The 23354-nt window shown below is 44.3% G+C and overlaps 1 protein-coding gene across 1 annotated transcript; it reads right to left on the bottom strand.

Moving 5' to 3' along the window:
* Positions 1-16492: 16492 nt before the first annotated feature.
* Positions 16493-19474, bottom strand: LOC143774284 (transmembrane 4 L6 family member 4-like). The gene is made up of 5 exons (XM_077261710.1): positions 19229-19474; positions 19077-19142; positions 17911-18062; positions 17516-17708; positions 16493-16752 (listed from the first exon to the last, which is right to left on the bottom strand). Exons 1-4 carry the CDS (start codon positions 19409-19411, stop codon positions 17519-17521), a joined length of 591 nt encoding a protein of 196 aa, XP_077117825.1. The 5' UTR covers positions 19412-19474; the 3' UTR covers positions 16493-16752; positions 17516-17518.
* Positions 19475-23354: the final 3880 nt, after the last annotated feature.

Raw genomic sequence — 23354 nt, 5'->3', positions numbered from 1 at the left:
GTGAAAGAAGCCTTAGGCTACTTTCAGACATAGCGCATTTTTGAGCGCTATTTTGCGGGCGCTTTTCAAAAATGCGCAATGTCATTTTCGTCTGCCGGCAAAGTGAATGAGAAATTCACTTTGCCGTTCAGACACACCGCAAAAAAACGCGGCGCTTTTGTCTGCAAACACGCCGGCGTAAAAAGAATTGACATGTCAATTCTTTACGCAGCGGCGTGTCTGCGTATCCCCCTAGGGCCCCATATTACCTTCCACACACAGCGCCTTTGTCCTGGGTGTCGGCGTCTTTGTACGGAGGGGTTGACACCCAGGACCGGACGTGACGTCGGACAGGAAGAGGGAAGCCCCCGCCCCCCAGTGAAGCAGCATGGAGTCCTTCTGTGTGTGTGTGTGTGCGTGTGTGTGCGTGTGTGTGCGTGTGTGTGTCCCCATGCGACCCTAGTGCCACCATTGTGCTAAGTCGCCGTATGGGACTACTACTCCCATCCGGTATTAGGATGGGAGAGTTGTCCCTGTGTCCGGCGACTTAGCACAATTGTAAAGTTACACAAAACACCTACACACAATACACATACATGACACACAGTACATACAACATATAACACAGAGTATATACTCACCAACAGCACACTTGTAGGCGAAGCCCTCGATCCTCCAGGAAAAAATCCAAAAATAATAAACCAAATTCATACTCCCTGTCCGCAGAATCCATAAAACGAGTGTCCCACGCCGATCGGCTGCTCTCCGGCGATACACTGCCAGGAGCGAAGCTCCTAGCAGTGTATCGCGTACTGTTCCGGAGTTCAATGACTCCGGCGTCTCGGTTAACAGCAGTACAGCTGCGTTGAACTTTCCCACGCAGCACTGCCGTTAAGCGAGAGTGCCGGGGTCAATGACCGCCGGTAAACTCGCTCGCGCATGCGCAGTGACACACCGACAGGAACTATGGCTCCTGTCAGTGTGTTGCTGCAGCCGTGGAGAGCAGACATATCTCTGGATGTGTCTGTTCTCCATGGAAAATCTTGATACGTGGCACTTAAATATGTGGCAATTAAATACGTGACACGTGGCACTTATACGTGATACGTGTCACTTAAATACGTGGCACTGAAATACGTGATACGTGGCACTTTGATACGTGGCACGTGTCACTTAAATACGTGGCACGTGGCACTGAAATATGTGGCACGTGGCACTTTGATACGTGGCACGTGTCTCTTAAATACGTGGCACGTGGCACTGAAAGATGTGGCACGTGGCACTTTGATACGTGGCACGTGGCACTGAAATATGTGGCACGTGGCACTTTGATACGTGGCACGTGGCACTTTGATACGTGGCACGTGGCACTTTGATACGTGGCACTGAAATATGTGGCACGTGGCACTTTGATACGTGGCACGTGGCACTTTGATACGTGGCACGTGGCACTTTGATACGTGGCACGTGGCACTTTGATACGTGGCACTGAAATATGTGGCACGTGGCACGTGTCACTTAAATACGTGGCACGTGGCACTGAAATATGTGGGACACGTCGCACAAAAAAGTTACATGTAGTTTTTTTTGTGTCGACGGTCCGCCGAAGCACGACGCATCCGTCGCACGACGGATGCGACATGTGGCAATCCGTCGCAATGCGTCGCTAATGCAAGCCAATGGAGAAAAAACGCATCCTGCAAGCACTTTTGCAGGATGCGTTTTTTTCTCCAACGACGCATTGCGACGGAAGCCAAAAAACGCTAGTGTGAAAGTAGCCTAACCCTAACCCTAGCCCTAACCCTAACCCTAAATTTAGCCCCAACCCTAACCCTAACTCTAACCCTAACCCTAACCCTAACCCTAACCCTAACCCTAACCCTAATTTTAGCCCCAACTTGTCTTCTCCTGCCGGCCGGCAGATGGCAGCAGATGGCGGGCGCACTGCGCATGCGCCCGCCATGATGAAAAAGCCGGCTGGCAGGAGAAGACAGAAGAGGACCCAGGGACCCCGGGTGAGTATGATAGGGTCCCCGAATCCCCCTATTTCTCTGTCCTCTGATGTGCGATCACATCAGAGGACAGAGAAATAACTGATCGCTTTTTTTTTTTTTTTTTGCGGTCGCCGGTAAACTGTTAATTACCGGCGATCGCAAAGCAGGGGTCGGTGCAAATCGACCCCGATCATGTTCTTTGGGGTCTCGGCTACCCCCGGCAGCCGAGACCCCAAAGAACATCCGGGTGCCGGGCGGCGGGCGCACTGCGCGTGCGCCCGCCATTTTTTCCCGGAAAAAAGATGGCGGCGCCCATGGGGAGACACGAGGAGCACCGGGGGAGGTAGGTAAGTATTGGGGGGCTATTGGGGGCCATCGGGGACCACATTTCTCTGTCCTCCGATGTGCGATCACATCGGAGGACAGAGAAATTAAACGGCAAATCGCGTTTTTTTTTTTTTTGTTGCGACCGCCGGTAAACGGTTAATTACCGGCGATCGCAACTCGGGGGTCGGTAAAAACCCCCCGAATCATGTTCTCTGGGGTCTCGGCTACCCTTGGCAACCGAGACCCCAGAGAAAATCCGACTCTGGGGGGCGCTATTCACTTTTTCCACAGCGCCGTTAATTAACGGCGCTGTGGTTTAAGTACCCTTAGCGGCCGCCGTTAAAAGGCGTATCGGCGGTCGTTAAGGGGTTAAATGTTAAATGCATTGCAGAAGTGGGATTATAAGAAAGAAAGCTCTGAGTTTTTTTTTCTCTCTCTCATTTTTTTTTCTTTTCCCCTTTACCTTTGAGTGGCTTGTGATTGCTGCAGACATGAATGTCCAGACCTTGATTACAAGTGTGGACCAGCTTCCTGCTCGTGTGCAGGGCATACAAGATTATGTTATCAGAAATCCTATGTCAGAACCTAAGATACCGATTCCTGAACTGTTTTTCGGAGATCGATTTAAGTTTAGAAATTTCAGGAATAATTGTAAATTGTTTTTGTCCCTGAGACCCTGTTCCTCTGGAGACTCCGCTCAGGAAGTGAAAATTGTTATTTCTTTTTTACGGGGCGACCCTCAGGATTGGGCTTTCTCGCTGGCGCCAGGAGATCCGGCATTGGCTGATATTGATGCGTTTTTTCTGGCGCTCGGTTTGCTTTATGAGGAACCCAATCTTGAGATTCAGGCAGAAAAAGCCTTGCTGGCTATGTCTCAGGGCCAGGACGAGGCTGAGGTGTATTGCCAAAAATTTCGGAAATGGTCCGTGCTGACCCAGTGGAACGAGTGTGCATTGGCTGCAAATTTTAGAAATGGCCTTTCTGAAGCCATTAAGAATGTGATGGTGGGTTTTCCCATTCCCACAGGTCTGAATGATTCCATGGCCCTGGCAATTCAAATTGACCGGCGGTTGCGGGAGCGCAAAACCGCAAATTCCCTCATGGTGTTATCTGAACAGGCACCTGATTTAATGCAATGTGATAGAATCCTGACTAGAAATGAGCGGAAAATTCATAGACGCCGGAATGGCTTGTGTTACTACTGTGGTGATTCTGCACATGTTATCTCAGCATGCTCTAAGCGTCTTACTAAGGTTGTTAGTCCTGTCGCCATTGGTAATTTGCAACCTAAGTTCATTCTATCTGTAACTTTGATTTGCTCACTGTCATCGTATCCTGTCGTGGCGTTTGTAGATTCAGGTGCTGCCCTGAGTCTTATGGATCTGTCATTTGCCAAGCGCTGCGGTTTTGTTCTTGAGCCATTAGAAAATCCTATCCCTCTTAGGGGTATTGACTCTACGCCATTGGCAGAAAATAAACCGCAGTTTTGGACACAGGTTACCATGTGCATGACTCCTGAACATCGGGAGGTGATACGTTTTCTTGTTCTGCATAAAATGCATGATTTGGTTGTTTTGGGGTTGCCATGGTTACAGACCCATAATCCAGTCTTGGACTGGAAGGCAATGTCAGTGACAAGTTGGGGCTGTCATGGAATTCATGGAGATTCCCTGCCCGTGTCTATTGCTACTTCTACGCCTTCGGAAGTTCCGGCGTATTTGTCTGATTATCAGGATGTCTTCAGCGAGTCTAGGTCAAGTGCACTGCCTCCTCATAGGGAATGTGACTGTGCTATAGATTTGATTCCAGGCAGTAAGTTTCCTAAGGGGAGACTGTTTAATCTGTTGGTACCTGAACATACCGCGATGCGTTCATATATCAAGGAGTCTCTGGAGAAGGGGCATATCCGTCCTTCTTCTTCCCCTCTTGGTGCGGGATTCTTTTTTGTGGCTAAAAAAGACGGATCTTTGAGGCCTTGTATTGACTATCGGCTTTTAAATAAGATCACTGTCAAATTTCAGTATCCTTTGCCGCTGTTGTCTGACTTGTTTGCCCGGATTAAAGGTGCCAAGTGGTTCACCAAGATAGACCTTCGCGGTGCGTACAACCTTGTGCGCATTAAGCAAGGAGATGAATGGAAAACCCCATTCAATATGCCCGAAGGTCATTTTGAGTACTTGGTGTTGCCATTTGGGCTCTCTAATGCACCTTCAGTTTTTCAGTCCTTTATGCATGACATTTTCCGGAAGTATCTGGATAAATTTTTGATCGTTTATCTGGATGATATTCTGGTTTTTTCTGATGATTGGGACTCGCATGTGGAGCAGGTCAGGATGGTTTTCAAGATTTTGCGTGAAAATTCTTTGTTTGTTAAAGGCTCAAAGTGTCTCTTTGGTGTACAGAAGGTTCCCTTTTTGGGGTTCATTTTTTCCCCTTCTGCTGTGGAGATGGACCCAGTCAAGGTTCGAGCTATTCATGATTGGACTCAACCTTCGTCAGTTAAGAGTCTTCAGAAGTTCTTGGGTTTTGCTAACTTCTACCGTCGTTTTATCGCTAATTTTTCTAGCGTTGTTAAACCGTTGACGGATATGACCAAGAAAGGCTCTGATGTGGCTAACTGGGCTCCTGCTGCCGTGGAGGCTTTCCAGGAGTTGAAGCGCCGGTTTACTTCAGCGCCTGTTTTGTGCCAGCCTGATGTCTCACTTCCCTTTCAGGTTGAAGTGGATGCTTCGGAGATTGGGGCAGGGGCCTTTTTGTCGCAGAGAAGCCCTGGTTGTGCTACTATGAGACCTTGTGCCTTTTTCTCTAGGAAGTTCTCGCCGGCAGAGCGAAATTATGATGTGGGCAATCGGGAGTTGTTGGCCATGAAGTGGGCATTTGAGGAGTGGCGTCATTGGCTCGAGGGTGCTAAGCATCGTGTGGTGGTCTTGACTGATCACAAAAATCTGATGTACCTCGAGTCTGCTAAACGCCTGAATCCTAGACAGGCCCGCTGGTCATTGTTTTTCTCCCATTTTGACTTTGTGGTTTCATATTTACCAGGTTCTAAGAATGTGAAGGCCGATGCTCTGTCTAGGAGCTTTGTGCCTGATGCTCCTGGAGTCGCTGAACCTGTGGGTATTCTTAAGGAAGGAGTTATCCTGTCAGCTATTTCTCCAGATCTGCGACGTGTGTTGCAGAGATTTCAGGCTGGTAGGCCTGACTCTTGTCCACCTGACAGATTGTTTGTGCCTGCTAAATGGACCAGCAGAGTCATTTCCGAGGTTCATTCCTCTGTGTTGGCAGGGCACCCGGGAATTTTTGGCACTAGAGATCTGGTGGCCAGGTCCTTTTGGTGGCCTTCCTTGTCAAGAGATGTGCGGTCATTTGTGCAGTCCTGTGGTACTCGAGCTAAGCCTTGCTGTTCTCGTGCCAGCGGGTTGCTCTTGCCCTTGCCTGTCCCGAAGAGACCTTGGACACACATCTCTATGGATTTCATTTCGGATCTTCCGGTGTCTCAGGGCATGTCTGTCATCTGGGTGATATGTGATCGTTTCTCCAAGATGGTCCATCTGGTTCCTTTGCCCAAACTGCCTTCCTCTTCTGATCTGGTTCCTGTGTTCTTCCAGAACGTGGTTCGTTTGCACGGCATTCCTGAGAATATTGTGTCGGACAGAGGATCTCAGTTTGTTTCCAGGTTCTGGCGATCCTTTTGTGGTAGGATGGGCATAGATTTGTCGTTTTCGTCCGCTTTTCATCCACAGACTAACGGTCAAACGGAACGAACTAATCAGACTCTGGAGGCGTATTTGAGGTGTTTTGTCTCTTCTGATCAGGATGATTGGGTGACCTTCTTGCCGTTGGCTGAATTTTCCCTTAATAATCGGGCTAGTTCTGCCACCTTGGTTTCGCCATTTTTCTGCAACTCTGGTTTCCACCCTCGTTTTTCCTCGGGACATGTGGAGCCTTCTGACTGTCCTGGGGTGGATTCTGTGGTGGATAGGTTGCAGCGGATCTGGAATCATGTGGTTGACAACTTGAAGTTGTCACAGGAGAAGGCTCAGCGTTTTGCCAACCGCCGCCGCGGTGTGGGTCCCCGACTTCGTGTTGGGGATTTGGTATGGCTGTCTTCTCGATTTGTTCCTATGAAGGTCTCCTCTCCCAAATTTAAGCCTCGATTCATTGGTCCTTACAAGATATTGGAGATCCTTAATCCTGTGTCCTTTCGCCTGGATCTTCCGGTGTCGTTTGCCATTCACAACGTATTTCATAGGTCCTTGTTGCGGCGGTACGTTGTGCCTGTGGTTCCTTCTGCTGAGCCTCCTGCTCCGGTGTTGGTTGAGGGCGAGTTGGAGTACGTGGTGGAGAAGATCTTAGACTCTTGTCTCTCCAGGCGGAGGCTTCAGTACCTGGTCAAGTGGAAGGGCTATGGTCAGGAGGATAATTCCTGGGTGGTCGCCTCTGATGTGCATGCGGCCGATTTAGTTCGTGCCTTTCACGCCGCTCATCCTGATCGCCCTGGTGGTCTTGGTGAGGGTTCGGTGACCCCTCACTAAGGGGGGGGTACTGTTGTGAATTTACTTTTTGGCTCCCTCTAGTGGCTACTAGGGATTTGACTCTGGGTATGTCTGTCATTCCTTTTATGCTCACCTGGGTCGTTAGGTCAGGGGTGTTGCTATATAAGCTCCCTGGACCTTCAGTTCAATGCCTGGCAACGTTGATATCAGAGCTAATCTGTAGTGCTCTTGTCTACTGATCCTGGTTCCTGCTTGATTAAGCTAAGTCTGCTTTTTGCTTTTTGCAATTCGTTTTTGTTTGCATTTTCTGTCCAGCTTGTATATAATCTGTATCCTGACCTTGCTGGAAGCTCTAGGGCGGCTGGTGTTCTCCCCCCGGGCCGTTAGACGGTTCGGGGGTTCTTGAATCTCCAGCGTGGATTTTTTGATAGGGTTTTTGTTGACCATATAAGTTATCTTACTATATTCTGCTATTAGTAAGTGGGCCTCTCTTTGCTAAACCTAGTTCATCTCTGTGTTTGTCATTTCCTCTTACCTCACCGTTATTATTTGTGGGGGGCTTGTATCCTACTTTTGGGGTCTTTTCTCTGGAGGCAAGAGAGGTCTTTGTTTTCCTCTTCTAGGGGTAGTTAGCTCTCCGGCTGGCGCGAGACATCTAGCGACCAACGTAGGCATGTTCCCCGGCTACTTCTAGGGTTGGCGTTAGGAGTAGATATATGGTCAACCCAGTTACCACTGCCCTATGAGCTGGATTTTTGTACTTTGCAGACTTGCTGATATCTCTGAGACCCTCGCCATTGGGGTCATAACACTGTTGTATTTCCTCTGCCACATGACACCATTTATTCACTTGTTGCTCTCTCCCCTTGTCTTTTATCCAACCCCTATTCTCTTCTCTGAAACTGTGCATTTTTGTACATCCAAACATCCACATTCTGGCATTTTTGCCTTTTTCAATATTAGTCCCACACCTTTCACTGCTTCCTTTCCTTCTCTGTCTTTTACAATCTGCATAGTGGTTTTGCATCCCATTGGGGGCCCTGACTGCACACAGAATAAGTTGCCCATGGCTTCAACTTATCCGCTCAACAACACCGAGCAGGTTCACCACCTACCACTCGGTGGACTTAAAGGATTTTACCAAGCAGGTTCACCACCTACCACTCAGTAGATCAGCTGGCTAGCACAGCTCCATGGAACGGCAAGGTTACACCACCTAATGCCGTAGGCTGACTGTAGCAGGTTACCCCGTACACTACATCAGCCGTGCAGTTGGCTACCTCCTCTGTTGATCTTCAATTTGCTATATCAATCACTCAACTCGAAGCAGGTGAATCTTTTACCAATCTTTTCAATCACTTACAAGTTTCCTTCTAAGACTTGGCACAGTTCTTTCCACTTTCAATTTCCAACTTCAACTTACAACATTCCTTTCTACTTCAATACATACAGTACTATTCCTTTACACTGTACAATACCAAGGACAGAGAAACTGAGAATGCAGCCACGTGCCCCCCCTTCCTCTGTCTCACAGCCCAGAGGGGAGAAATTACAAGCAGTTCACGCAGGGGTTCGACTCCCCCCTCCCATCAGGCATTCAGCAGAGATAAGAGAGTCACAAGCAGTTGCGGCTTAATTCCAGCTCCAATCAGAATTTTTAGTGTCCCTTACACAGTAACAGCATGCAGCAGTTCTTAGATTTCAATCAGAATCAGAATCTGTCTCCTCAAAACCCTCATCCTCCTCTGGGACTGGAAACCACGGAACTTCACTGTAAGGGCAAATAACTGTATAATGTGAGAAGCCACACCTTGCCCTTTTCTGGCCAAATTCTTCCAGGAAACTTTCCAATGTCATGCCACATATAATACGAGCTATATCATTACTCAATTCATTCAATCTCAGATGTAGATTGAAATATCTGTAACGCACCCGTCCTGGGCCTTGCACAAGAACTGGAAAGGTAACAATATTAGGAGTCCATGAACAAATTCTGTAGGGCTCTGCCCCTTGACTCACTACACCTAAAACTCCTCTGCAATCTTGACAGAATGGTCCAAATTGTGCTCCTAATTCATTCATAAGTGCTCATTCACTCACCTCTCATCTCATTCAGAGGTTCTCATAGACATACATACATACAAGGCTCACACAGCCTGCCTATTTTGTACTTTGGAATTAACACAACTCTATATAAATAAAACTGCAGCAGTGTCCACTGACACTCTGAAAGCACTTTAAGGCCAAACAACAAAAACCACGGCCTTATACAAAATACAGCTTCATATAATGTACTGCCAATCCAAAATGACCAAAATAACAACACAACACTGCACAGAGTTTATCCCAGCTCTGTACTTCACACTTATACAAATACACAACCAATTAATATATTGACAAATATTACAGATGAGATCTTATTTCTCTATTATTTAACTCTCATAAAAAACAAACAAAACACAAAACTCACTGGTGATGTGGATTCTTTTAAACCGTGTTCACAGCCTTTTACCCAGAGGTATGGAGAGATCCAAAAGAGATTGCAAATGCAAAACTGAGTGTAAGAATAAAACTTCCTACCTTGCTGCAGCTGTGCTTTGCATGTCCAATCTCTCAGGAAGCTCCCACATACGGATTCCGAATAGGCTGTGAACACGGTTTAAAAGAATCCACATCACCAGTGAGTTTTGTGATTTGTTTGTTAGGCTTAAAGCAACATTAAAGGAGCTGCTGGATTTTTTAGCCAGTACTGGCTGTGCACAGCTTGTGATGTCTATCTCCCAGATTCTCCATACAGTATGTCTTACCTGTGGGGTATAGTCGCTAAATGGAAGCCTTTTCTTACACAGAAAAACATCCAAGCCCGGCCACGGTTTGCCAAAACCTCCATTAAGTTGCCAAAAAGCATGTGGAAAAACCTGTTATGTCTGATGAGACCAATGTGTAACTTTTTGTCAAAAATTCCAAAAGGTGCAAAGCTAACACTGAGCATCACCAAAAGAATACCATCCCCACAGTGAGGCATGGTGGAGGCAGCATTGTGCTTTGGGACTGCTTTTTGGAAACTGGAACTGGGGCATTAATCAAGGTGGAGAGAATTATGAACAGTTCTGAATATCAGTCAATTTTGCAACAAATCCTTCAGGCCTCGGTAAAAAGCTGAAGATGAACTTCACCTTTCTGCTTGACAAGCACCCTAAGCGACCTCCAAATCAGTAGAACATTCGTTTCACCAGAAGATGATGAAGGTTTTAGACCAGCTCAGCTGAAGTCCAGATCTGAGTCCAAGTGGATGGGTGACCTGTAGAGGGCGCTGTACACAAGAGATGCCCCAGCAATCTTACAAATGTGGAGCTACTGCAATAAGTGGGAAAATATCACCAATTCTAGATCTTCCATGTGATAGACTATGACCCCAAAAAGAATGAATGCGGTCATAAATTCAAAGGGGGACCTCAACAAAGTATTGGTATAGGGGTGTGCTGATTTATGCAACCATACACTCCCTGACAGAAGTTATGTCGTTTATCCATGTTATGTAAATAAAAGCTTATAACCTGACTTTAAATTCATCCATTGGTTGTATAAATTATTCTTTTGAAAGCTGAAACCCTCCGAAATGTGGTTTAGGTTAAGACAATAAGTTGGCATCAATGCAGAAATATTGATCAGTTAATGGACACAGAATGGTCAGATTTTGGCAAGACAAAAGTTTTGTCGCCCACAGAAAGTAATGTGATATTCAAACAAATAATTGACTTAAAATACAAATATATGTTGCATAACATTGGTGAATGAAGTTGTAGTGCTATTAGTCATATTTAATATTTTTTTGTGACGTCCATCAGCTTGAAGGACTGCATCCATGCGGTTCAACAATGATTCATACAATTTATTAATGAAGTCATCAGGAATAGCAGAGAATGCAGTCTTACATGCCTCCCAGAGTTCATCTAGATTCTATGGTTTTGTCTTCCAAGCTTCCTCTTTCATCCTACCCCAAACATGCTCAATGATGTTCATGTCTGGTGACTGGGCTGGCCAGTCCTAGAGCACCTTGATCTTTTTTGCCTGGAGGAACTTTGTTGTAGAGATGGATGTATGAGATGGAGAATTTGACCCCTTTTATGATTTGGAATATAAGAGGTAGCTAATACTTCTTGATATTTTATCTAGAACACAAGAAAACGCTAAAAAGTGCCGATTTCTGCGAAGGCTTGGGCAGTTTTGGCAAAGACGTGAAAATTTGCCAACATTTTTGGAACTTCTAAAATCCTTAAAAAGAAAGACAGGGAATAAATTGGAACAGGAATTAAGAGAGAAGTTACCAAAATATAAGAATGTGACCAAAAATCTCCCACAAAGGTCTGCAGGCTTCGAGAAAAAAGGGAAGACCTCTTGAAGTCACTTTCCATAAAAACGTAACTAATCAAGTAATATAAATGCCACTGCTCTCCTGAATCCGGCGATGTTTCTCTTGTGTTCCTGCGCCTCTCCATTCCTGAGATATGGCCTTCTTTTTCCTACACATAAGTCTAGGTTTTTTTTTACAAATAGGTGTGGGCCTCAAGTTTTCTTTGTGGGCGTTTCTGTTAATTACCACGCCCAGTTGGCTAAAATGATTACATTTATATAGAGGGATAAAAGAGCCCTATCTCAGGAATGGAGAGGAGCAGGATCAAAAGAAAAACATTGCCGGATTCAGGAGAACAAAGACATTTACAGGAGGCAGGAACTACAAAAATAGGCAGGACGCACAGAAACAAACTGGTATAAAACAAGAAAGGCAGTGGGTACGGGAATAGGAATATAGCCAAAACCTATAAGTATGAGCAAATGTCAATATTTTATTTAATTTTTCACAAAACAGACAAAAATTATTATAAACACTAAAGGAACCTAATTATGGATAATATAGAAAAACGACATAAAAAAAGATAACAGACACCAGTAATATAGAATGATTAACCAATATACAGCGCAGACTGGCCATAAAAGACAATGCAAACACAGGTGACAACAATAAAGGTGATAAAAAGATCGAGATTATGTATTGTGGTAGATCGGCTCACTCGGCCGCACACGGAGGTAGTCACAAGAACACTGCGTCTTTAAGGATACAGCATAAACCAAGTTTTATGCACAAAATAAACATGTCTCTCGGGGCAAAACAGCAAAAGAAAACGGTAGCACTATGTACAGTCCTTATTTAGTATGGGTCAGCCCACTCAGGGTTAGCAATGTCCTGCAACAGGCACCACGTGCACAAACACTTTCCTGAAGTCTTCCTCTCCAGACACTCAACAACCCTGACTGCCCCTGTAGTTCAGCTATTTAAGCCCAAACCATGATGTGACTCCTCACCCATGTGACTGGTCACATGACTGTGACATAACACAGGTACTGTCAGCACATGGTGGTTCTTGATATACAGGTGGAGGTAAGGTGGACAACCTCCCACCCGCTCTGTGGTTGTCCACATAAAAACCAGACCATTATGCAACTCATCTTAAGCCTCACAATACTTAATGTGCTGGAGGAAAGACTTCGGAGTTTATATCACTGATAGCATTAGGCGTAGAGAAACATATCTCCCCTCCAGCATTTTACTAATGACTTTTTCATATATCCCCTCCCTCTGCCCAAAGCTGGGGGTTTGACACTTTCACTCACTTAACAGGGGAGTCTAGACAAGGCATCTGAGTTCCCATGCAGATTCCAAGTCTGGTGTGACCGACTGTCTGGACAGGACGAGCTTCAACTCCTGGAGCACAATCTCAACTTCAGAGGACCGTTTGACCATCGATAGCTTTGTGCCCTTCAGAAGATTCATCAGGGGCGGCTATCATGGCGAAATACGTGGTTAAATCACCAATAATATCCCACAATTCCCAGAAATGCCCAAACCTGCCTTTTGGAGACCGGCTGTGGCCACTTTTGGATGGCCTCCACCTTGTCTATCTGTGACTTTATTTCACCACTTCCGTCAATGTAGCCCAAGTATTTTGTCTCTTCTTTCCTGAGAGTGCACTTCTTTGGGTTTATGGTAAACCCTGCCTTCCTCAGTGCTTCCAGGACCACCTGGACTGTCTGCAGGTGACTTCCCCACTCCAGGCTGAAGATTATGATGTCCTCCAAATAAGCAGCGGCGTACTTCTAGTGAGGGGCTAGGATCCGGTCCATAGCCCTCTGAAAAGTAGATGGAGCTTAATGTGAAGCGAGAACTACATAATGACATGGCGGTGGACATGGTGGTGGTGGTGGTGGTGGCAGGCATTGCCCAAAATTTAAATGAGCATGTTTTGGCTGGCATTGTAATAGGATGGGGAATATGTATTCCATGATCTTGCTAACTACCGTATTTTTCGGACTATAAGACGCACCAGACCATAAGACGCACCCCAAATTTTCAGAAGGAAAATAAGGAAAAAAAAATCAAAATTGACAAATGGGGATCCATCTTACAGTCCGAATTCAGCTTAATAGGGAAGGGATCGGCACAAGTGGAGGAGTGGTCACAGGGGTCGTTCGGTGGTCCAGGCTGGTGCCATGGCCTATGGGAAATCTCATCCCAAGCTGTTGCAGTGGTGACGGCTCTATGCTGGGGCAAGGGCTCTGTGTTGGGGCTCTGTGCTGGGGCAGTGGCTCTGTGCTGGGGCAAGGGGGCTGTGCTCCGGGGCAGGGGCTGTGCTCTGGGGCAGGGGCTGTGCTCCAGTGCAGCGGCAACGGCTCTCTGTGCTCCATGGGGGGCTCTGCCAGCATTTCGTCAAAGCCCGGAGGCCCCCACAGCCATGTTGCAGTGACCTCTGGGAACATGGCCTCCGGGCTGGGGGCGGCGCATGCTCAGATTCAAATCTCGGCAACGAGATCTCGTCCTGAGATCTCGTATCCTGAGATCTCTGGATAAGATCTGAATCTGAGCATGCGCCGCCCCCGGCCTGGTGGCCATCTTCCCAGAGGCCATGTTCCCGGAGGCCACCGTAACATGGCAGCAATGGATATGAAGGTGTGATGCCCCAGGGTCCTGGTTGTCACAGTGGCATTGCTTTCCTCACAGGGAGAGTGATGTCACGCTTTGAAGCGATGGAGGATTCCTTTTGACAGGTAACTAGCACATACAACACTGTTCTGACTCCAGGCCAGAAGGGGGAGCTCTGCAACTGACTTCAGGGGAGCTGCTCTCTCTGGTCGGGAGGAGGAGTTAGTTGATAGGCAGTTGCTAAGCAGTTAGAAAGATTTAGACAGTTGGTGCCAGACAACAGACTGGAGCAGTTTGAGGCAGAAGGACCGGTGAGGGGCTATCTATTATTTATCTATCTATCTATCTATCTATCTATCTATCTATCTATCTATCTATCTATCTATCTATCTATCATTTATCTATCTATCATGTCTATCTATTATCTATTATCTATCTATTATCAATTATCTATCTATTTATTATCTATCTATTTATTATCTATCTATCTATCTATCTATCTATTTATTATCTATCTATCTATCTATTATCTATCTATTTATTATCTATCTATCATCTATTATCTATCTATCTATTATCTATCTATTTATTATCTATCTATCATCATCTATCTATCATCATCATCTATCTATCTATCTATCTGTTAATCTATCTATTATCTATCTATCATCTATCAATCATTTATCTATCTATCTATCTATCTATCATCTCTCTATCTATATATCTATTATCTATCATTTATCTATCTATTATTTATCTATATATCTATTATCTATCTATTATTTATCTATCTATCCATCTATTTATTATCTATCTATCATTTATCTATCTATCTATCTATCTATCTATCTATCTATCTATCTATCTATCTATCTATTATCTATTTATTATCTATCTATCTATTATCTATTTTCTATCTATCTATTATTCTATCTTATTACAAGATAAGGGGCTATAATCAGAGCGATATTATGGACCATGGTGGGGTGCGGCGGATCTGCGGGATAGATATTTAGGGGCGTCTTGGGGCATGTGACTGCGGCAAACTCTCGGATCATTGAGCTGAATATCTCCGGAGCTTGGAGAGTAATAATTGGGGGAAGTGAGGACCTTGTGTATCATTACAACAGGTGCAGATGGTGATGGCGCACAGTGGGGCAGGCAGCGGATGTCGTATGTGCAGGACAGGAGGACTTTGACCATTCTGTACAGGAGCCCGGGGTGTGGGCACTCCCAGATCAATGCCACACTCAGCTCATAAGTATCATCCGGTCACCAGGTCTTATGATGCATTTGAACAGCAGAATGACCCAGCAGTAAAATATGTGATTTTGCAATAATTCCAGAAATATCATATACATGGAGACTTGCAAAAGTATTAATTCCCATAGTTTCTTCCAAGCCTCATATCCGGTCATGCAAATCTTTGAAATGTAAATCCATTGACACCTTTATATCTTCTATCTGTTGCTGCATTTTAAATCATATGCAAATGAGACATTCAGTGCTCTGGGCGTGACTGAGCACTTCCCAAGCCGCTGCCTCTCAAGGTTGTTCTCCTGCCCATCACCTCTTTGGCCTGATTAATAGCTCACTGCCAGAGATTGACAGCAGGATTTAACAGGTTAACAGCCGTGAGCGAATTTACACTCCATCCACAGCTGTTAAAGACACATGATGGCTGATTAAAGGCTCGGTGTGTGAGGACAGGACATATGACATAAATGTACGTCATATGTTGTGAAGGGTCTAAAGGGAATCTATCAGCAGGATTTTACCACACCCAAACTATTTATATGGGCGTGTAGCTTTTCAATAGACAAGTCCAGCAATACCTTTTCATTGCCAGTCTGTTCCTCCTCTACTGATAAATGAGTGTTTGAATTGATATGCAACTATCTATGGTAGATCTGAAGCCTCTGTCACTCCAGCTCTATTCCCCATCCAGCTCTGCCTCCCCCTGCTTGACTGATGGCTCCCTAGCCTTAAATAACACAGCAGAGAGGCTGCCAGTAAATCAGGAGGAGACGGAGTTGAGCTGGGAATAGAGCTGGAGTGACATAGGCTTCAGATCTACCATAGCTCTTCAGCCTCATTTGTAAATTAAATTAAACACCAAGTTCTCAGTAATGGAGGAGCGGACCGGCCATGTAAAGGTGTTGCTGGACTTGTCTTTAAAAGATCTACATGCACATATATATATAGTTTGGGGGGTGAATTTCTACTGACACTTTTCCTTTAAGACAATAATTTATGGTTAATTACATATAGTAAAATTCTATGATTGGATACAGTCATGTAATTGCCTTTATATGCTTTTTAATTATTAATAAATGACTATAACCAGTGGAGCCTGAATTCACATCCTTGTGAGTTTTTTTAATCTCCCCGGTGCCTTGGGGTGGATCCTACTTCATCTTTTCGGTGCCAAACATATATCTGTGGCTGCGCTTGGTTCTGTAGCTGTGTCTCATATAAAGTTAATGCGTTATAGCTACAGTACCAGGCACAGCAACAACTGTGTGTAAGGCGTTATGTCTGGATAAACAGTGAAGACGGATTTCTTGATGGTTACATATAGGCGTTTAAGGACCCATGGCAGCCAGCTGGACCCAAGATATCTGCCAACTCCCTACTGTCCAAAATAAAAGTACCAAAAATACAATAAAAGTAGATGTTAAAAAATATTTAAAAAAAACCAGATAGACTGAAGGCGCTACAGCAAAATCTCCATTTAATCACAAGTTTACAATATAAATTATATGGAAAAATATAACAGCTATATACACGTCGCACAATGGGACATTCAGGGCCGGGGTCAGGATACCCTTCATACTGTCACTTGGAGTTCACGCTGTCTGTCGTCAGTGATGATGAAGGGTTAATTAAGTGTGCAAGGCAGGAGCATTCAAAGGAACTAGCCCTCAATGATACAGTTCATCTTTACGTAGCATGATAGGGGGTGCGATGAGTCAAACTGTAAAAGAAGAATAAAATACATGAATAAAATAAATCCGTGACAGTAGATAAATAATTAGAACAAACAGCCTCTCCCAGGATTCAAACCCATGACCTTGCTGCAACCAGGTGGCAGTGCCAACCATGAGATCTGTGATTCACGGGCCTTGGACAGCAGTTTGCAATATAAATCTAATCAGTAAAGCAGTAAATGATATTGCCCCAACGCCCACTTGCATATTCAGGGCCGTGTTATTAATGCCACCATGTACCTTACCTGAATATAATTATTAATTAACGTTATCTCCATGCCAAGTATTTTTATGCAGTTGTATAACGATTTTTGTATTATCACCCATCTCTTAAAGAGACCTGTCACCGGGTTAAAAGTTATCAGTTTTTGCCCTTATCTTATTTCCCCTGCTCCCCTGAGTATTCCACTTTTTTCCTTTTTAAAATCTGTCAAGCTTTTCCAGAGATATGAGCCTTTTTATTTAGAGCTCATTTTTACGGTCTTTGGGGCGTGGCTTGCAGGGTAATAATGCAGAGCAGTCTAAGACACGCCCACAGTGGATCTGTTAGTCACGCCTCCTTGTGAAGACCACAGAAAAGCCTGATATCTCTGGAACAATATAGGGGATTCAAAAAAAGAAAAAAGCAGAATACTCAGCGAAACAGCGAGAATAAAATAAGAGCAAAAACTGGACACTTTTGGTCTAGTGACTGGTTATCCTTAAAGCAGTGTAAGCATCAGTATTTGGCTTACAGGTAAGTCTACACACCTTTTAGTCCTTGTTTTGGCAGGTTCCACAAAGGCAGCCAGAGAGGCCATTGATCATCTGCACACCGCACAGAATCAGAGAGAGAGCCGTTGAGGCCATGACCATAGAAAAGAGGATGACGTTGAACTCCACCACATCTTTGGGATACGTGCAGACATTCCACAAGTTTTGATTGAATAGGTAGTTGTCCTTACTGTAGGAGACAATTGGAAAAATCACGCATTCAGTCCTGAAGTCAAAAGTTACCAGCAGGTCTTCCAACTACAGCTTTAGAAGTCTCATTTAGTCAGTATACAGTGGGAAGAGGTAAATCTACATGGCAGAACAACTCTAGAGGTAGTTTTTTTTTTTTTTAAATGTGATGTGAAGAATATGTCAGGATGGGTAATTCTCACCTGAAATTTTCAATTTCCGAGTTAAATGGTCGCCCCCATTTGAGACCCAGATATAGGCACTGAGGTCCTTTCACCATTCCTACCAAAGATATCACAAAGCCGTACAGAGATCCAACAACTCCAACGGCGGCAAAGATGATTGACAGGAACATCTGTGGGAGGGAAGTGAAAAATTTTACGAGATTGTTTCAAGCCCTACGTATAATTAAAGTCAACCTTCACCAACGAAGGAAGGGCCATGCTACTGAAGAAACAGCCTTCAAAGCTCTTTTGAGCAGCATTCGAGAGTTCGATCTTCCCTCCCTTCTCAATAGATGATATAAACCTAAACAGGACAAATTTCCCATGTTTAAGGGGTTGTCACTGTTAAGAGAAGAGTTGGGAAGAGTAAATGGGACGTACAAGCAATGAGTCTAATGTAGAGATTAGTGAATTGATTAGAAGACAAATTCAGATTTGCCAGAATCTTCAATTGGATTTATGTCCTTGAAGGAGTTAAAAATATGAATAGTCATCTGTCCCTCACCTGACCTACCTCAGCTTAGCTCGTCTCCTTCTCCGGTCGCTCATTAGAGCTCTTCAGTTTTCATTTGGCCTCATGATATCGCCTAATCAATGCCGGAGGTGCCGAAAAAACACAAAGAGTGACTGGAGCTGCAGGAAGCCGTGTGGTTATACTCGTGAGGGCAACGGAGAAGCCCTAAAGCGAAGCAAATCTGAAGAAATTCAGATTTCATTTTTTTTAAACCATGTGTTCTGGAGAAACCTCAGAGCATAATAATCGTCTTTAAATGGCAAATTCGATTTGCATAAAGCACATTTTTTTGGCCAAATTTGAGCAAACCAGTCAAGTTATAATTTCAGCAGATTAAGACTCTTCTGCTAGGATGGGTGGGCGATCATATTGGTATAACCCGAACGAAGGAGGAACTATTTTACTCTGGGTGTGCTCCAATGGAGCTTTATATGGGCGAGCTTTTGAGAACCCAAAAATGCAAAAATTCTCCCACCCTGAGTCATGGAATAGACATTAATGGTGGACAGGTCAAACTTTCTGTGCTCAGTATTGCTTTCTAGTCTATATGCCCTAACGGCTGTTGCCTTGTTTGCCTCTCCGTTGAGAGTAACACTGTATTGGAACAATAGCATATGAATAGTAGACTCACCCCACATCGATTATTGCAGCAGCCCTCTCGACCGGTGGCTTGGATATGGATCGCTGGAATGAGGACCTGGGATCAGAACACATTGATTATGGGTTTGCGCAGAGGTGGAACACATGATTTTGAAGAAAACCCTTTCAGGCTGATAATCTCACCAGTATTCCTCCTCCGATAACCCCTCCAAGGTAAATAACTTCTGGAGTCATCTGTTCTGATGGTTTTGTCACTGGTTCAGTCTCCCATCCTGGAAAGAACTGGATCACATTGCAGACAATAGAGATGACAGCCAAGGGGTACAATGAAATCCCAATAAATTTTGAACATTTCCCTGTGCACATGGTGGTGGGATGAGCTAGAGGCTGAGAGCAGAAGGACAAGGCTTGAGCTGTGGTCGGAATACTGATCTGGTCCTTTATATGCCCAGCCCCAGCCCCATAGATAACAGAATGAGTCACATGAGAGTGAAGTTTGAACTCCATTTCACACAGTGAGGTAGAGTGAGCCGTCACTTTTTCCAAAGAACAACCGTCGATTACCTTATGATGGAACAATACAAGGGTCATAGAAATTTTTGAAGTGGAGCTCATCTGATGCCTCAAATGTATTCTCATTAAAGATTGTATGTGCTCCCCCCCCTCAGTAATAGGAATGTAAGAAGGGTATTAATGTGAACCAGTCAGAGCATCTCTAAACCTGGAGCTATGTTATTGGACTCTTCAGATGTTTAACTGATCTGTAAAGTCAATTTTATATGAGATTGTCTTCTGTCGGATTTTTTGGAACTGCTGTGGCTGGTATCCATTATAATGCTTACTGAACTGGGTTCCTTTAGGTCGAGGGCGGGGAACCAGTTGTTCTCAGACAGATTCCAGGTGGGTGGTAATGCAGTTTTCTGACAGCTCTCCCTTTAATTCTTGCCTAGAGTGCATGCACAAGACTATGCATACAACACTGGATTACGTCATGACGTTATTTGTATCCTATGTGATGTATACAGCACTGTCAATGTCTGTTTTGTGTTGTATACCGCAGTATACTGTATACTGCAGTCTCAAAGTATTGTATGTGTGGCGCCCCAGGGTCCTGGTCATCACAGTAGCATTGCTTTCCTCACGGGCCTTGCGCTGGCGTGTACTCCGGAGGACAGAGAATGAACTTCAATCCAATATTGCGGCCAGCATGCAGCCAGCGGGTAAGGAAAGGGTGAATCAAACACCCGAAAACCCCGCCCATATGACCCAAAACTGGTCCCGCCAAATTCAGGTGACAGGTTCCCTTTAATAGAGCAGTCTAAGTGTATTCTATGTGAGATATATATTTATACAGTATATATATATATATATATATAGATATATATATATAGATATATACAGCATAGTCTCAAGGTCTCCTATGTGATGTATATACATCAGTATCAGTGTAACCTATATGATATATACACAGCATTTTCAGTGTCTCCTATGTGATTTATCCATCATTCTCTGTGTATCCTATATGATATACATATACAGCGTAGTCTAAGTGTCTCATATATGCAAACATTAGTCTCAGTACATCATATTTGAGGTATAGACAGCAGTCACAGTGTCTCCTATGTGATGTATTTACAGCAGAGTCTCAGTGTCTTCTATGTGATGTATACAGCAGTCTCAGTTTATCCTATGTGATATATATAGCAGTCTCGGTGTCTCTTATGTGATGTATATACCACAGTCTCGGTGTCTCCTATGTGATGCATATAGAGCAGTCTTTGTGTATGCTATGTGATGCACATACTGGATCTCTGTGTCTCCTACAAGTTGTATACAGCAGATTCTCAGGGTCTGCTACAATATACAATGCATAGAGCAGTATTAGAGTCTCCTATGTGATGCATACAGCAGAGTTTCAGTGTCTTGCATGTGATACATACAGCAGAGTCTCAGTGTCTCCTGTGTGATGCATTCAGCAGAATCTCAGTCTTCTATGTGATGTATACAGCAGTCTCAGTGTATCCTAAGTGATATATATTTCACATTGACATTCTTTAGCACTATAGAGTGCAACTTCTTTTGTATATAAATATCTAAATGGTCTTGACAGAAAAAAAGGTTCCCCACACCTGTTCTAGGTTTATAACTTCCATTTTAGATCTGAATTCTATTAGAGAGGACTCCGCTAACCATAAGAGCTTATACTCTACAGGAGAGTAAAAGAGACTTACCCAGTGACTCTGGAGCTGGAAAACAACTCTGCTATACAAATTGTGCTCCACTGGGAATCGCTGATCTGTGATAGCCCAGGTACTGACCACCACTGTACAAGGTATGATGACCCGCTCGATGTCATAGCTGACGTGCATTATGGGAAGGCCCCTTCGTTGCAATGCAAAATGATGTTAGGCTGCTCTCTGATACTTCAGTAATGTGGAAAATGGTGCCGGGCAAGGTTTTTTTTTTTCAAACCACAAATTGAATCTCAAAATGTTTGAATTTGTGTGAAACCTTGAATTTCAGAAAGATCAATTTGAACTCGATATTCCGAGGACTGACTCCCTCATCTCTACTATCAATCTGCAACATTGGTGACCAGGACCAGTATTGGTTCCTTCTCTAGATCATTAGAAGTCTCATTGACCAGACCTCATCTAGGTGACCACTACTTTCCTGCCTCTTGCGGGCAACATCTACGTCAGATCATCTCAACACAAGGAATGGGGATAGAGAGATTGCAAAGAGCAGGTTGTTTCTCCACAGATGACATCACTACAAGGAACTGTTCAAATGGCTGACACCCCTAATGGGTACTATGTTTTTACTCATGAAGGCATGTGTGCACCTAGACCAGAGGTCAGTTTGCTTCTATTATTTTCAAGAGCGCGTAAATGTTACTTTTCCAAAACATCAAGAGGTTTCCTTAAAAATATGTCGACTAGGTGGCTCTATGGATAATATTACTATTGATTATATTTTTAATACATATCACCATTTGCATGTAATTATGAGTCATCGGAGAGTTACGAGTTAACTGGACTTTAATAAATAAGGAATATGTATCACATTAATGACCTCGGTGTTTGACTTTCACAATGATGAAACCATAAATACTATTAATTTTTAACTGCCTTGGACGTTGGAGTGCTTGGTTTTGGAACTTGAAACTTGATTTGCATGTAGTCATCTGTCTTCTTATTAGGTGGTTTATATTGACACATATTAGGGGGACTATTAGGTGAAGCCACAGACAGTCCATATCGTTATCCAAGACATTATATGGGTACCATCATACTGTATGGAGCACTATGTGGAGAGCAGTATAATGTATGGAGCACCAGTTGGGGCCTATTATACTGCATGGAGAAATATATGGGGTCCATTATACTGTATACAGCACTATGTGGGGCAATTATACTGTATGGAGCACTATATGGGGCCCATTATACTGTATGTAGCAATATAGGGGCACATTATACTGTATGGAGCCTATTATACACTATGGAACATTGCATTGGGTCCATTATACTGCATGAAGCATTATATGGGGCCCAATATGCTGTATCGTGCACAATGTGGGGCCCGTAATACTGGATGGAGGACTATGTGGTGCCCATAATACTGTATAGAGAACTGTGGTCCCCATAATACTGAATGATGGACTATGTGGTTGCCAAAATACTTATGGAGGACTATGTGGTGCCAATAATACCATACAGAGGACTATGTGGTGGCAATAATTCTGTATGGAGGACTATGTGGTGCCCCTAATACCATATGCAGGACTATGTGATGCCCATAATACTATATGGAAGACTATGTGGTGCCCTGTCAGGACTCTGAACATTTTTTACCTTTTGTGCATTACTGCCCTTTTCCAACATGGCGTCTTTGGTCTCATGTGCACTTGTCTTCCTGCTATAAAACTCCACCCCAGCCTTCAGTCTGTGCTAGAGTATTCTGCTTTGCATCCAGCTCCTGATTACTCCCTGGCCTTGCACCTGCACCTGCTCCTGTGAACCTGTGTTGGAGATCGTGCCACTCTGCTCTGAGTTCCTGCTGCATACACCAGTGTTCAGTAATCCTCCTTCATCTGCTGCTCGTGTTACTTCCATCTGCATTTGTTGGACATGTAAGCTGTTTCTGCTCTGCAAAACCTGAGACTATTAACCAGGCCTCCCTGGTTGAGCTAAGATATGATTTGAACTGCCTAAGGCTACGTTCACATTTGCGGTCAGCGCCGCAGCGTCGGGCGCCGCAGCGGCGCCGCATGCGTCATGCGCCCCTATATTTAACATGGGGGCGCATG

Source organism: Ranitomeya variabilis, chromosome 5, assembly GCF_051348905.1.
Source record: "Ranitomeya variabilis isolate aRanVar5 chromosome 5, aRanVar5.hap1, whole genome shotgun sequence".
NCBI lineage: Eukaryota > Metazoa > Chordata > Amphibia > Anura > Dendrobatidae > Ranitomeya > Ranitomeya variabilis.
Note: the sequence above shows the minus strand (reverse complement) of the source record. Positions and strands in the feature narration are given on the sequence as shown.